Genomic DNA, 16,313 nt, shown 5'->3' with positions numbered 1-16,313 from the left:
CATGACTGTTGAACAGAATGCCACTCGACATTAGAGCAAAAGGATTTGCAATGCAACCGCTGCAAAACCAAAAAAAGAACCATCAAAGATGCAACCATTCCATGGACTAGTAAATCTAAATAAGGTGCTTAGATCTGCAAGAACCAAATAGTCAGTAACCATTTCCACCTTCAACCACAACCACAATTCGACGTACCTGAAGTAAGCCCTCAGGTAAACAACCTGCCAAGCACCAAGCCCGATAAGCATACCCATGGTGCCAAAAGCGAACCACTTCACGCGCTCATTGGTGCTCTCATTGGTATCACGCAAACGCTGCTCACGCGCACGCAGGTACTCCATCTCGGTCACGATATCGGCAACCATCTCCTCAATGCGGCGGAGGTCTGTCTCAACGGGCTTGAGCTTCTCCTGCGATTGGATGCTGTTCCAGTCGCGAGCGTCGGCGCCAATGTCGACGTCAAGTTCGATGGGGCGGGAGGGGTTCTGGATGGTGTCTGATGGGGTGGTGTTGTTTTAGTATCACGTTATCTTTAACTCCGGCATTTTCCTCGGCGAATTGTGTGTTATTCGAGGACTACCACTTACTGTGGCCGACAAGCTGGTTTTCAAAGCAGACGTCGAAAGCCGTGTCCGCGGGCGAAGTGAAAAGTTGACGTGTCTCGCCGACGACGTCCTTAGGGCGACCGTAGTCATTGCCCATAGCGTCCTTGATCTATATAGACAAAAAGAAGAATTAGTCGCGGTCCACAATTCAATAATTCGGCTTTGGCTCCCAAGTCCCAGCAGACCAAGGGCGAAATCCCATCCACATCCAGAAATAGTTCCACGTACATGAATGTTGACCTTCTGGCCATCACCCTTCGAGCCACCAACGATGGCAGTGACAACGACGAGCTGGTCCTTGGAGACGAAGTTGCGGATGCATCGCTCGTTCTTGCCGCCGCCGGAGGTGGCGACGAGGTCGAATTTTAGGGCACTGGCGAGCTGAGCGAAGACAAATAGAAAGCCAAGGATGGTCCTCAGCGTGATTGGTGAGGTGCCCATTGTTGCAGCGTGGAATTGGCGGTTGTAAACACGGATGCTTGCTGTTGATGACACCTGGTAAGGGGAGTGCGGGATTAACTTTCTTCCGGTGCCACAGTCTGCGATCTATACTTTGAGGGATTCTTCTTTCACGCAGCAAATATTGTTGGGTCTAATTGTTTTGTATTTACGCAAGTCGGGTTATTACTACGTGTTGGACTTATGGAGTTCACAGAAGAATGAAATGGTTTCTGAGTCTCAGGGCATTGAAAAATAGCCCAAGTATAGAATAGACATGGTATCTCGAAATCCACGAAAGCAATCAAAGCGACGTCCCAGCAAAGAGACAAAATAGAAAACCCGAAGTCAGTATTAATCGTTTAGTCGCACGCAGAAAGGTATAAAATAATGTGGCGCACAAAAGCGCAAGAAAAGATAGGAAAAAGCCACCCGGCCGTAGGGATAGTAAACAATAAGGAAAAGAGGACGTGACTCTATGTGAATAAAGTGAAAAGAAAGGGAATGATAGCGATGGCAGTGCTGTTGCACAAACAAGAAAGGCCGAAGCGATGGACATGATATGTAGATCGTTAGATGAATTAGAACGCTCAGCAAAGCAAGACATTAGTCGAGAATGTCGTCAGGATACTTCAAACCGTTAGGCCTCGACCTTCTTTCGGCGCGCAAAGAAACGGGAAAAGCCACCGTCCTTCGCCTTAGAGCCCATTGGTGAAGATCGATTGGGGGCCGGAGTAGGCCCGGTGTTTCGGAGGAAATCCGCCAAATCACCGGTGTCGGTCTGGCGGTTTGAGATGGAAGGCATGGTGCCAGTGTTGCGCTCCTGGCCCACCTTGGCAGAGTAATTGGATTGGACCTTGGTGGGGGCGTTTTGTGTGCGCAAGGAGTTTTGAGAGGTGCGAAGCAGACGTGCCTTCATGCCCGATGCGCCGGAGAGACCATTTGATGCAGGAGCACTGATTGCAAATGGCTGTGGGGTTTGTTCAGAGGATGGGGGAGGAGGAGCGTTGCGCAGGAAATCCATCAGGCTCTCTTCTTCGCGCTTAGGCTTGGGATTTTGTTCTTTTTCCAGAAGCTCTTCTAGAAGGGCGTCATCGTCGTCGTCGTCAATGGCGTAAGGATCTGGGGCACGGCGTTGCTTCCGAACAGGCTGGGGCTCGTCGAAGTCTGTGGCGCTTCCCGAGGCTGTAGCCTTGGTTCGGTTTGAATCCAGCAAGCCGGACCGCGAACCAAGAGATGTCAAGGACTTATTGGGCGTAGATCCATTAACAGTGCTCACGAAAGAGTTGGACGTAGTGTTATCCAGATGAAGATCATCCGAGTCAATGGTGTTGCGGAAAGGTGCGACTGTCCGAGGGATTCGGTGCGCACCTGCAGGCATAGGAGGTCCCTCACGAATGAAGTCGATGAGATCCGAAGTCTGAGATCCTCCCGTCTCGGCAGATCGAGCTTGAAGCTTAGGTCGGTTTCCACGGGAGGCAGTGGAGAGAGTTGAGGGAGGACGAATAGGACGCGTGCTCTCGGCAGAAATAGAGGTCTTAGACTCGTTTGGCCCACTAGCAGGGCCAGTCGATCTCATGAATTCCGCGAAGTCGCGTGTCGACTCTGAGGGTGAGATTCGCGCGTCCCGCGCCTGTCCAACCTTGCTAGACCTCGATGTTGATGACATGTTGGTCAAGCGCGTAGTAAGCGGGATGTGCTTAGGTGACTCAATGGATCTGGTGTGCGAGATTGGAGTCATCTCCCCAGTTGCCTTTGAGGAAACTGAGGCTTGAGGGCGGTGTTTTTCTTCGTCCGGTGGCGCGGTGGTATTTAAGAATTCAGCCAGGTCGGAGACACCTGCGGTCTCTGATCGAGGAACTGATCGGCTAGGCATGTCAGGTAAGGTCATCTCCCTGACACTTCGCGGAGTAAGGGTGTAATGGATAGTCTCATCACTGTTGATCAACTTATCCAAATCGGCAATATCATCGTCTACAGAGTCTACGCTCCCAGATGCGCGACTGGTTTCAGACGAACTGCGCATGCGGGGCGAACCAGATTCACCTAGTGGTCGACCCATGAGACCCTTCAGTTTGCTAGAAACGTGCGATGTGGTAGAGCCAGCAGTTACTGGACGCGTATTCTCGCGTGCACTGCCGAAGCTCCCAGACCGACGGGTTTTAGTGATGATAGATGAAGCCGTCGACGTCGACGGTCGAGACATGCGCTGAACAGCGGCTCGTTCGACCGCGGACGCGGAGGCGGAGGCGGGGGAGCCTCGGTTGCTGGCTGTGACCTCCAAAGGAGCAGGTCTGGGGCGAGTTTTCGATCGCTGCGAATTACCTGAACTAGAAGTCGGGCGAGTGATATCGACGGGGAGGGATTTTGAAGATTTTGCCGTTTCGGTGTGTGCCTCTGATGGCTGAGCCGGAGGGGTCGCGGTCGTGGCCATGTTATTCAGATCATCGGTCGCATCGTGATCGATAGAAGATGTGACAGCCTCGATGGGGGGTGCGGGTGGAGCCGGCGTGGTCTCAACCCCTTGCGTTAAAGGCTGATTTTCCGCAACGGCTTGCATTCCAGAATCGCTAGTCTGTTCAGAGATCGACCTTGCATTCAGTAGGCTGACATCCCTGGAGGATTGTCGTTTTGGTCGTTGTACCGTCGAAGTCAATTTAGGTTTTTCGCATAATCCAGTGCCCTCAATCACTTCTGGGTCTTTCTGATTCGGCCGATCGCCCAATGATACAATAGAGACGCGAGCACTATTGGATTGATCGGTCATAGCGTCTTCATCTTGTGCGATAGCTCGCAAGGATGCAACCGTCTCGCTGACAGGAGGCGTGTCCTCTTCTTCTTCATGCAAGATCGACATTCTCGCATTTTCGGAAGCTTCTGCAGGTGTCTTTTCGTGTTCTGTCGTGACAGCAATGCCAGGTGTAGTAGTTTCGGCTGCATCCACATATTCTGCTGATTCATCGTCCTCGTACATAGTCTCTAGTTGCTTTTTCTCCGATGCGGTGGGCGATGGGTGGTCTGTTGGCGACTCTGGCTCCTCCTCAGCGGAGTTGAGTGTGGCCGCCTCATTAGGTAGAGACCTCGTACGAACATGACGGAATGATTTGCCCGGTTCAATAGCTGACGCACTCACGGGCGAGCTGTTTACTGAACCTGGAGATTTTGGCACAAGGGAGGGTGACGAAAACACCATCAGACTACGTGGTCGCACCTTGTGAGCGATAACAGCCTGCATGGTTTGCACCTCCCCATCTAGATCGCCAATGTAGCCCGGGACCTCGATCTCTTGAACGTCGTAATCACTCATTGGCAAGGGGACAGTGGCAGGGTCGAAAGGCGGAGAATTCGCCACGGGGAGAGGCTCCTTGGGAGTCACTGGTTCCTCAATCGTCACAATGCTGCTCTTTCGGCTGTTTGCCAGGGAGTATCCACGTGGGCGGAACGATTCACGAGATAGTGTTCGAGAAAGAGTGGTTCCGCGTCTGCGCTGCCTCCACGTTCGCCACAGGCGACCCAAGGTTGCATTCAGGGCCAACTTCTCCATATCGAGATCCTCCACCACAAGTCGGTCGATTCTTTTTCGTTCTCCAGATCCATTCAACTCATCGCCGCCATTATTGAGCTGTGCGGACAAACGAGACCGCGATGTCTCGCCGGCAATGACGAGTGCGCGCTCGCCAATGTATTCGATGATCGAGGTAAGGAAAATAGATGCTGCCGGTGTAATATTGTCGACATGGCTGGTAAATCTGCGGGGTGCTCCATCGGTTTCTCCAAGTCTATCTTGTGCGATAAACTCGTCTTCGTCATCCTCTTCCATATCGCCCAGTCGTGTGTAGACCATGCAGCGTAGACGGGTTAACTTCCATGAGCGTACTAGATCAAAATCGCCGCCGGGTTCCTGGCCACCGCGGAATTCTGTCTGCTCATCGTCCGCTCCACCCATATATTCGCTCAACTCTTCTTCAGCTGAGGCCACGACTTCCTTGGCCAGGCGGGGCTTTAGCACCTCGGCCATGGCGGGTCGAATGCATGCGAGCTGAGTCGACTTGGACGAAGCGAGGATGTTAAACAAGAGGTTATCGAGGAATCCGTTCAGGAGCGATAGCGCGGCCGGGGTCACCAGCGCTGTGGCGCCGGCGCCGGTTTCCTCGTCCTCAGCGACAAAATCGGCGGCGTTGAACTCCTGGTCGGCAGAGATGATCTCCGAAGCTGCGGATGGCGAGATGAACGCTGGGGACGGGGTCACGGACGGTGGTGACATGAGGTTGACTCGAGAAAACTGCGAATCGGTAGAAACGACGCTGGGGCTGCGCGAACGAGACGCGGCCCCGGTATCCAGGAAGTCGGGTACTTTGATGGATTGCATTGTGTAGCCCAGGTATATTTAGGTCGAGGGCTCGAGGACTCGAGGGCTTTAGTCTGCCTCTTTTCTGTGTTCCTTCGCAGACCTCGAGTTGGACGGGATGGCGCTGGGTAGAAATCGAAATTTCTAAATCATCCTGTACTCCCAGGAATGTCAGTCTGACACGATTCTGCGGGTGAAATCTGACTTGAATGAAATTTGGGGGCTTGTACGACTGCATGCGCAACTCGACGGGCCCCCGTGACAATGGAAAGGGTGGGTTTCCAACTTACCCGTTTGAATCAGATATGCGATCAGTGCTCATACCGCATTGGCGCAGGGGAAGTAAAAGAGAAGCAAAAGAATGAAAGGTAATCACCCGTAGAGGCCAGGAGAGAGAGAGAGAGAGAGAGAATCAGGAGTAATTATTCCATCCGAGTCAGTGGGGACTTGGGAGCATTCGGGGTCGACTACCGAATAATTTATGGAGCAGCTGCAATTGTATACAAATCTTACAATCTTACCTGATTACACTTTTCTTTTTGGGGTTGCATTGTAAAGACCCCTGTACCTTATTTAGGCTATTCCTCTTATTTTAAACGCTATACGGAGTAACCTATTCACATACATTGATTGTAGGCAGTTATTGTACTGTGTACTCCGTATACCCTTATTGAATTATTCAAAGACGGTCTTCCCCCTTATTCGGAGAAAGGAAAAAAAGGAAACCCCATCGCAATCGCGCCCCACGGGAAAAAAACAGAACAATGTTCCAGCGATCGGCACGCTAAAGTGCCCCGCTCGCACCTCGTTTCAGGCCTCATTGGTTGTGGGCAGCCAATCATTGAATGTGGTTCCATGGATTCGGGCGGCGGGGGTCTCAGTTAGCCTTTAGCGCCATTCCTTTCTTGTACAATTATTGATTTTTGCCTCGACTCATTCCTAGAAAGAAGTTTGCCCCAGATGCACGCAGGGTATATGTATACAATTTTAAGTGCCTCGGGAAGTATTTGTAATTATGATATCTGATATCTGAATATCTCATTTAAGTATGACCCGCTAATACTACGGGGCACATTCGGTAGTGCAGCTGTTAGCGCATAACATCCTTTTCCACACGTTCCTCAGCCGTTCCACAGGTCCCAGGGGCACACGAGGATAAGCCTGTGGCGCAGAAATGCCATGCTACGGGTAGCCGGTCCCCATTTTCCAGTTTCTGGAAACTTTATGTATACATATTGCACCATTTCGAACCTTGGAACACTATAACATCTGAGACAAATATCTCAAATTATATCAATTTCCCCAATCAGCTTTCGCTTAGGTGGCCAGGTGGCCCCCTATGTGACGCGCACCCGTACCTTCCTCCAGGGCTGATCTGAACCACTTATTGACCAACTCTGGATCCTCCAATCAATCCCCTTGTCAGATTCTCACCCGTGGAAGAGCACCCATTCATTTCTGGGAGAGCCTCCTACCTAAGCGAATGAGAGGCTGAGAACCCAATCTCATTTTATATGACATGCTGTAGCTGAAAATGTGAGAATACGAAGTACAGAATGTACGGAGTAATCCGATCCTCCCGTGTCCACCTGAGCATTCAACGTCGGAGATGACAGGACTTCGGGTATAGTGGGCCCATGTGGCAATGAACAACAATAGGGTTATGGCGACTATTGCCAGGTACCCCAACGTAGCGCGCACTAGCAGTAACTAACGATCACAATGGATATTGTCATAACAAGACATGAATCATGCAAGAATGTCAAGTTCGCTATAGAGTTCCGGAAAAAGCAATTGCATACATGTACAACGCACCACTTGTTCTCGCACCTTGCAGGGCCGCTATATAGATCTAGTGGGATACATCAGATCCTACCTTCATGCATATTCCCTGATCTATACGGGGTCCCCTCAGCCCTAGAAGCAGCTTACTATGTGCAGTATCAGCATCCCAGGACCTCGTCCAGGTACCAGCTTCAGCCCATCTCACAGGAGTTACCCGTATCGCACAACGAGACACCACACGTTATATTCCGTATCCAGCGTTGAAATATCGTCATTCTCATTGATTGCTCAAACCCCCTAAGCAACGGGGGAGTCTGCATTTCCATCCCCGACAAAACCCCATCTCACCATAGCACGCACGGCTATGACTACAATTCGTAATCGCCATCGGGAAAAAGACTTGGTTCCCCTAGCGACCCCTGGCCCTACAACAAGCGTATGTACTCCGTATCCTCCATGTCCTTGAACTCCATTGTTGGAGCTAACATACTTCATGCGGAAAGAAAGACTCCACTCTAGCCTCTAGCTGTCAGGCCCTTCATAACAACCCTTCCCGGGTCCACAGTCTAGCTTGTACGGGGACTCCAAAAGCTAAGGATCCTGCCGCGAGCGATCGACAGACTGATTATTCTGTTTGATGGATTAGCCGAATATCTCCGCGGTTTCTTCATCATTGTATTTCTCCGTGGGACGCCTCACGCTTACGACTCATACAACGTACCTAGGTGATATATTATAGTACACGGAGTAAATTGTATGCACTTCTCTACATGTGCAATCTCATTGGCTCTTCGATCACCGACCCGCACGCTATACAGCCGAATATTTTCCAAATTAGGAAAGTCGCGATCGTCAATGATCGACAGCGAGTACCAGGGACGAGGAAAATGACAGAGAAAAGAGGAATCAAAAACCTGCTTCGGCCCGGTTCATGTTCACCGCATCGTTTTTGAAAGTCTAAACGAAGCCCCCTAATCCGTATTCTCTGCTTTAGTGTACGTTTTCCCTTCTAAGGTTCTCCCCGGGCTGTCCGTGCTCTGCACCGTTGTGATCGACAGATTTAATTAAAAACGGTGATTCGACACTTCGACTCTGGATATGCACGAATCTTTATTATATGATACGTTACGCCGTTGTGGTCGATAAGAAATTGAATTGGAAACGGCGAGTCGATACTTCAACTTTGGATATGCACGAGTCATGTTTATATGACATGTCACTCCGAAACGGTCACATTTTCTCCGAAGGCACAGGTGCATGGTGAATAGATCCAAGTCTACGGAGCACACGCATTCGCATCTCTTTGCTTCTGTTAGATTTACTGTGGTCGTATGCCAAACCCCGAAATCCCGGGGTGATCTTCACTGCAGGAAAATATACATGTACGATATACCCGTCATACATTAACTCCCTACAGCATACTACAACATATGTGCTCCGTACTCCGTACACGCATGGAGCTTGTAACTTGTGGAGCTTGGCATAATCCGGTCCATTATTCCGTGTCACTCATCATCTAACTACCAAGCTAGCACCCGTCTGCATCTTGGCCCCTTCGAATATGAAACTCCCGACAATCCCCGCTGACCTTAATGGAGCCAAGTGGATAATTACCCATTTGCATGGAGTCTGCATGAAGTCCCACATGAAGAAATGGAGCACAGAACCAAACAAGAAAGAAAGACTCCTATAGGATGGCTCAGTAATAATTGACCCCGTTGAACTGTACCTATCGACCGGTATCCTTAGACTATGTACGGAGTGCTTCTTCACAAGACGCTACGGAGTACGCGGAGTACAACCACCATCACTAGCACTAGCACTAGCCCACTAGCCGCACACTTGTCCAAAAATACATCAGCCCATCCCTGCCCTGCAAGGAACAAAAGAAATTCCCCGGGCTGGAACGCCCACTAGTGTCTGGGCCCTATGCGAGCAGGCATATGGGGGATGAAGGGGCTTGCTCGGTGTATCAGACGTGTTAGAGGAGTGTCAGGAGAAGTCTAAAAGGTGAATGGCGTACGGGGTAGTATGACCCCTGTGTTGGTGCGCATGATAATTCACACACTCAGCAATAAATGTTGGAATTAGGTACCTTTTGTATGTAAAAGCCGTACAAAAGGTACCCAGTTCCCGAATGTGTCAGGGGTAACTGGTAGTTGAAGGAAGGATTTTTGAAACGTCTGTCGGGGCTGGAGGTTCTTTCCAGTCGCTTCTTTTTTGCACAAGTTACACTATACGGAGTTTGTATATACCTATAACAGAACTGTAAACATCTACCTACAATATAGGCGCATAATAAAATGCAGGTGTTTCAAGTATATATATAGGCATATATCTGTGAAGAGCGATCCTGGATGTTGAGTACCTGGGACTCGGGAACGGTTGATAGGAGGCTGAAAAGTCGGTACATGGGCTGCTGCAATACTGGAGGGTTTACATAGGTATGCTTCGATGGTGATCTATCTCGAAAAGTGGCCTGTTCTGTACTCACCTTGGCTCAGACTCGGGCTGTAGATGGGTTCCTGGGCAGGACGGGGCGAAATAGACTGATTGGTCGGGCATCATACGAGATGACCATGGCAGGAAATACAGGCTAAACTACATTAAACCGTCAACCTTGGAACATCTGAAGTTTTGAAACTGTTTTTGATATCAAGCGCTAGTTCGGGAAAATACATGACCACTGTCAAATCCTAGTCCGAAGGCAGCTTGTAAAAAAATTTGAATGCTTTTCCTGGCTAACTAAAGAGCCGTTCCATTGTGAACCCTTCGCCATAGTCAGCGAATCCGAAAGAAAACGTTTTCTCATAATCGTAAGTTCGTGGCATTTGTTTGCCTATGTGCAAGCAGATCTTAGACCTGCACAGGCAAGGTTTTGGTTCCGAGTTCTTGCGCAATGCCGCCAGCGAAGAAACTCAGCTCATCAGGGCCGATGTCGACCCGACCACTCGCCAATCTGTCCAGCAGGAATTGCTCAATCTTGTTTAAGAGAGCTTGGTGGTGAGCCAAGTCTAAGACCGACGAGTCTGTACCGTTTGGATTGCCCGTCTGCTCTTCTGCGCGGAGTCTGATCAACTCGTTGAGCTCGTCCTCGGCGAGGAGGTTGCAGAAGGTACCAGTGACATGATTGGAGACTAGGTCGAGGTACAATGAAGGCGCACCCTCTGGGTCCACGAATTCGGTGTCCTTGCCTAAGCGAATGTGGTCGACCTGAACTCGAAGGTATGTCTCGTACTTCGGGGTGGCAATCCCATGAATTCCATTCATGTAAGCGACAAAGAGACTGCAGTCCAAGTCCACGGCATCACGCGAAAACTCTTCTGGTTGGTTGGTAGGTCTGCGAATAAACTCTGGATGGCGATCTTCATTTTCGTCGGACTCAGCAATGTCCATTTTGTCGAGTTGATCCAGAAGTGTTTGAGTGCCTTTGGAGTCCCGAGCAAGCATCATCATTTCATGGCAGGTCATTTGCTGATCAAGACCTTCATCATCCGATACTTCCACGCTGTCAATGTACTTCACCTGCGGGTCAAAGCGCACAGAGTTCTCCTCAAAGGAGATGAAAGCATCGTCAAATGACTCTGTGTGATCCTCATGCGTCTCAGGGACGTCGCCATGTGTTTCATCCCAGACTGAGAAGTCCGAATCATCACCATCATCCTCTTCGTCAGATTCATCGGAGAGTGCATCATACTCAGAATCAATTCCATCCGAGCTATAGCCGGATTCCGAATCGGACTCTTCGTCGGTGTCAAAGGTAATGGTCGAGTTTTTGAGGATTGATTTCAAGAAAGGACGCAAAGTCGGTTTGGTAGTAGAGGTCGATGCATCTGACTGAGCTGGATTGCAACCGTTCGATGTGACTGAAACTTCATCCGATCCATAGCAGCTATCGTGGGAGAAAGACATCTCGAGGTTGGAGAAGGTAGAGGAGACAGAGCCCCAAGAGCCTCGATGGAGGGTTGAGGTACTCATTTGTTCAGTGATTGGTTTGTCCATGCTTTCAGCGGGACAGTTCATGGACGGTTTCGTTGATTTGCCGAACTGCCTAAAATATCGAGACTTAAGAGGGCTCTGGGATCGTAACCGAGCGCTCCTAGGCAGGAGAGTGTTGTGGAAGAACGAAGTTGGAAAAGGTGCGATCAGTGAGTCGAAAGTGAATTAAGAGAATAGCAAGGGCATCGAAAGCCTGCAAAGCACGGTGAAAAGTGCATAGTGAAGGCACACGGGAATCGTGTAAAAGTCTAAGGAAACTTGTCCCCAGCACAAATGATGGAAGACATGATTTTCCGATAGACGCTTTATGATTAGATGTAGAAGGGTACTTTCTTGCCAGTCTGGTGTGCGGAACAAAACAGTCGAGACTGGTCGTTGTGGTGGTTCGAAATGAGCTTGTATCGGTCACGGATAACACAGATGCCAAAGGTTTTGTCGATATGCATGTAGGGTACAAGAAGGTGGCAAGGAGAAGTCGTGGTGTTCGCGTGACGCAATGAAAGCGGCGTTGGAATGTCGCGAGAGCAGCAAGGGTCGCAACAAAGGTCGCTTTAAGAAAATCAGGAAAAAAGGCGTATCGCAGACGAAGGCTTCGACAAGAGGAGACGATCGGATACGAAAGTAGGAAAGAGAAGAGTGGCCCACGTTTCGCGGGGTGTGACGGAGGGGCAAAATCCGGGTTGAGTCACGTCGACTTTGGAGTGAAGGCGACGATATACAACGCAGATGAGGAAAGTGCGAGAGCACAAACTGGGTGACTGCCGATAAGCAGTAACAGTAGTAGAGAGTTGAGAGTCCAAAGGTCACAGTGTGAAGTGGCCTGAAGGAAAGGAAGAGAAAGAGAAGAGGAGGGTCCCTTACCTTTTGGGAGGTCGGAAGGGCCGCCCCAATTTCTCGTCATCTGACTCAGCCGGAACTTGACCTTTTTGGGATTTTGCCCTTTGTCTTTCAAGATCTCTTTGTTACAAAGTCATCTGATTTCTAGATCATTCCAACAATGCATTTGATCATTTGTCTATTGTTATGAATACCTAATTATTACGCTAGAGTGCCGAGTGCGCAATATCAGCCTTGGAGAGAATAACCTCGGGAGCGTCGGAGTACGGAGTACAGAGTACAGAGCACCTCTCAGCCGGGAATTGCTTTTTTAGTGTCACACCCAGGGTTTTGATCACAATCTTCCTTCTAGGCATATGATATTAATGCATGTCTCCTAGGTGTGTCTATGACTTATTCTCAAGATCTTGCTGATTGCATACACTTTGCAAATATCCATATATCCATTGTTGAACAGGCCATCCGCTATTGCTGCACCACTAACATATCACCGAAGTGTATTGTTTCTGACTCTTCCAATGCCCCTTTCCGTTTTTGTCTCGCTTTATAAATCTTGTTTGGACCGGCCTCTGGCTGCATTGCGCGTTAGCGCCTTATACTCTGTTTGAAGAAATAGGCACAACTGCATGACAGGTTGCAGGCCTATCGAGATGGTCCAAAGCGCCTTGCAACTTCAGCTCTACCAAATTCTGGGTTCGACCCGAGTTTTTTGTGAAGTCTCGCCCGCCATCTATGTTCATTGGTTGGGTATTGGCTGCGCTGTGTTTGTGATGCCTGAGCTCAACCCAGACATAACAAGGATGCCAAAGGAAGCAAGACATATCGACACACCCCGTGGACCACCAACCCATTACAACTCATTGGTGGATTCAAAAATTACCTAAACACAATTGGCTAACCTTCGAATGATATCATTTTGAGATACAAGAAAGCCATTGAAGGACACTACGCTTTGACAAATGGCACTTGAATTTCTTCAAGGGGAAAGGAGGCGTCAGATCCTTATCTCATGCTGAAGAAAAGGCTTGGTCTTTACTGCATTCAAACACGGCCTTATCTTGATCAACTTTGTGCAGTCCAAATATAGAACATGGGGTCGAAGCAAACACTCCCGAATAAGGGCCCTGGACGGCGATCTCCTGCAGGTCAAGGTTTTCTAAATTTCCGAGCAAGCTGCGCATACATGCTGTCTTCCCAGGAAAATCTGTCCTTCTCGAATATCTCAAAATTCTTCTGTGCATTGTCCGGGGGAAAAGGGGGTGACATTCCGCCCAGCCTCTACGTTCCAACCCACATTCCGGACCCTCTATCACCAATAGGGCATTGACCAATTGACAACACCACCCCCACCAATTGAATCGATTGGCTAATCATGATGAAGCAAATGAAAGAAGTGTCTAGCCAGATTGCGCGGCAGATCATACTGTCACCCAAGTCGAATCTTCGGGTGGTTGATGATGGGATAGCAGGTATCATGACGCTTACACTGCAACCTTGAAAGTATCAACCTTGGAACCTGATAGGCGATCATCCTTTTGCCCCAGCTGTTTGGCTAGTCCTTGTTCCTTGGACAATCCTGAACGGCTCGGCGAGCGTTCCGACCCATTTCCTTTCCTAAGTGCTCTTACTCCGTACAAGTTATGTCGATCTCTAATTCAAGGTAGCGGGTCAACATGCCTAAGGCCTCCCCAGACCCGCTTCACCAGCTCATTTGATGACTGTTCCACTGCTTCTGGCTTAGTTAAGGAGGGTTACATTCCTGTGGGTGGCTATCCGGAACAAACCCTCTTCGGGGTTTGGCAAAGATCAATAGCTCGGCCAGCCATTCATATTTGCGCAACTACGATTGGCTTGGAGAGCTTGAATCATTCTTCTGGGAGGTTGGTGGGGCCGGCTAGAAGCCAACGGGGCCCTCTACAGCACATTCCTTGTCCATCTTTAGAGCACTTGGAATGTGTCCAGAAATTCCGAGGCTGGTGTCCCTGACAGCCATTCAAATAGGGCTTGCATCTGTTTGTTTGCTTTGCTTTCTTTGCATCATCTGCAGTGTTTTCTTTGATTGACAAACGGTCAAACATCCAAACAATTCAAACCAAACACATTCTCTTTGCATCATTTGCACTTCTCGGATATCCGGGTCGATCCCCCGAATCCTAAAACCCCCCAGAGCCCTAAAGAGCATCTCATTGGTTGTCCAATCACATCTAGTCTTTGAGACATCTAGTCGCTGACTACACTTTTCGCCCCGTACTTCTATATTGTCGCCGCAAACGGAAAACAAGATGTTCGCCCAACCATACGACCATTCGTTCAATGACTTGTTCAACCAATACGTCAACATGGAAACTAGTGCCGTTGATGGAAAAGATTCGGCGTTGTCCGATTTTGACCAGCTTTTTCCACTTGACTCGCTGTCGAGTGACTGTGGCGATCTTCCACCCACTGTCTCCACTCCCAAACGCCATCAATCACCGCAACCCTGGAGTAATGAGTGGTCCCTGCAGGATGACGGGGCCGCTGCCGATCATTTTGCTTTTCATGACACTGTCCACCCCTCTGCAATCTCAGATGTCAATCTGAACAACTTCGAAGTTCCTTCACGCCCTACCGCGAGCCACGGTCTATCTACCTCGCCATCCACACCTCCAGCTACCCCTAGACGGAAGCCTACCCAGAGTGCTCTTATCACCCCTAAATCTATCCGCCACCGCAGCCCGAATGAGCGTCGCTCTCATCTGCGCAAGCAAAGTTTCTCCCCCAGCTTAATGCGCTCTTCCAACCTCTCTAAAGCAAGAATGGCATATCCCGAGGCTTGGGCCCAGCGACTTCAGAACTTCAGTCTTCACGGTTCCGAAGATCGTCTGCCGCTGTCACCTCCTCCATCGGATGTCCTCATTCAGCATGAGAACATGCCTACCGAACAAATCATGAACCAGCATGGAGACTCAGCAGAGAGGCCTTCCCAGTACGACGCAAGACTATACCAACAGTCTCCTTCAGTTTCAATGCCATCGCCGAGTATCGCAATGTCAGCACGGCAGCAACAGCACTACATTGCTCAGCCAAGCTCTTCCTCCTTGACCAACTCCAGCCCTTCTTCCGCAGATGATATATTCTCTTCGTCTCACTCATCCGACCCCCATTCTCTCTCCTCTTGGCAATCCGACCCTCTTCATGCCTCATCTCTCTCTTTCACTCCAGACCTCCAAGGCCAAGATTCTCAATGGTGGTCTCCCATGCCTTCCCGGGTCGCTCAACAACAGGCCGCTTACCTCACATCTCCTACACCTGTACGCACCATGCAAAGCGTTGGAAGCCAAAATGACATGATGCAAGGAGGACTAATGATCCAATTCAACCCCTCCTATGACATGTCGGCGGACCACTCATTCTCATCATCTAATATGCTCCCGGCCACCCCTCAAAAATTCGACACCTCCTTCAACACCTCCCAAGTCCACAACGTCTCTCGTTCACCATCTCTATCCCCCAAGGCCGGCACATCACCCAGGGACACCCGCAATGGATCCATTTCCAAGCCCACTCATCGCCGCACTCACAGCCGTAAGCTCTCCGGCCAGAGCATGAATGCCCCCAAGCCCGCCAAGGCATCTGGCTCCTCGTCCCGAGGCTCAAACAAGTCTGTCAGCGTATCGTTCGTCAACTTTACCGCTCACGACAGCAAGAAGATCCTGACCGGAGTTGCCCCCTCCGGCAGTTCCAAGACCAAGGCTCGCCGCGAGCAAGAAGCCCGCGATAGACGTCGCAAGCTGAGCGAAGCTGCATTGAGGGCTGTGCGCAGCGCTGGCGGCGACGTCGAAGCTCTCGAAGCTGTTCTCTGTTAAGCTTGTTTTTGATTTGGTTTCTTTTTCTGCTTTTCTGTCCTACGTTTTATCCAGCCGGTGTTTTATGGTTATATCATTGGGAATATCTGGTTTGCTTTTGGAGTTTATGGTTTTGCTTTCAAGCCTGGGCCCGGGTGATTGCACCCTCAAAATGTTAGACTATTCTAATATCTAGACTCTTCTGTGGATATCTAATTCATAATACTTTTGTGACTATCCGGCCTTTGCTGTAGATACTTATTTTCCCTTTTTCTTTTTCGCGCTTAGGGGATTTGAGGCACGGGTGTTCTTTTACCAAACTGGTGAGCTTCATCGTTTCCTTTTTATCCTGCTACTATCATTACTACTGTGACTTTCGGCTAACTTAAATCTTTATCCTGAGTCTCCCAAATTGAGTCCCCTATACTGAAAGTCCTCCTACTAAATCCTCCATACTGAGTCCTGCATACTGAGTC

General features: G+C 49.7%; 4 protein-coding genes across 4 annotated transcripts; 1 reads left to right on the top strand and 3 right to left on the bottom strand.

The window, feature by feature from the left end:
- Positions 1 to 115: 115 nt before the first annotated feature.
- N7525_005889 (p24 family protein) lies at positions 116 to 1,047 on the bottom strand (the record flags this gene model as incomplete). Its single annotated transcript, XM_002564313.1, has 4 exons — positions 116 to 134; positions 197 to 497; positions 589 to 715; positions 835 to 1,047. 4 exons carry the CDS (start codon positions 1,045 to 1,047, stop codon positions 116 to 118), a joined length of 660 nt encoding a protein of 219 aa, XP_002564359.1.
- Positions 1,048 to 1,684: 637 nt separating this feature from the next.
- Positions 1,685 to 5,413, bottom strand: N7525_005888 (uncharacterized protein; the record flags this gene model as incomplete). The annotated part of the gene is made up of 1 exon (XM_061213542.1): positions 1,685 to 5,413. The coding sequence occupies one exon, from the start codon at positions 5,411 to 5,413 to the stop codon at positions 1,685 to 1,687; it is 3,729 nt and encodes a 1,242-aa protein (XP_061070563.1).
- A 4,620-nt stretch (positions 5,414 to 10,033) lies between these two features.
- On the bottom strand, positions 10,034 to 11,179 carry N7525_005887 (uncharacterized protein; the record flags this gene model as incomplete). The annotated part of the gene is made up of 1 exon (XM_002564315.1): positions 10,034 to 11,179. One exon carries the CDS (start codon positions 11,177 to 11,179, stop codon positions 10,034 to 10,036), a length of 1,146 nt encoding a protein of 381 aa, XP_002564361.1.
- Positions 11,180 to 14,295: 3,116 nt separating this feature from the next.
- Positions 14,296 to 15,858, top strand: wetA (developmental regulatory protein WetA; the record flags this gene model as incomplete). Its single annotated transcript, XM_002564319.1, has 1 exon — positions 14,296 to 15,858. One exon carries the CDS (start codon positions 14,296 to 14,298, stop codon positions 15,856 to 15,858), a length of 1,563 nt encoding a protein of 520 aa, XP_002564365.1.
- Positions 15,859 to 16,313: the final 455 nt, after the last annotated feature.

Source organism: Penicillium rubens, assembly GCF_028828025.1.
Source record: "Penicillium rubens strain IBT 27055 chromosome Unknown utg000002l_segment0_segment0, whole genome shotgun sequence".
Classification (NCBI taxonomy): Eukaryota; Fungi; Ascomycota; class Eurotiomycetes; order Eurotiales; family Aspergillaceae; genus Penicillium; species Penicillium rubens.
This window is presented reverse-complemented; position numbering and strand designations above follow the sequence as displayed.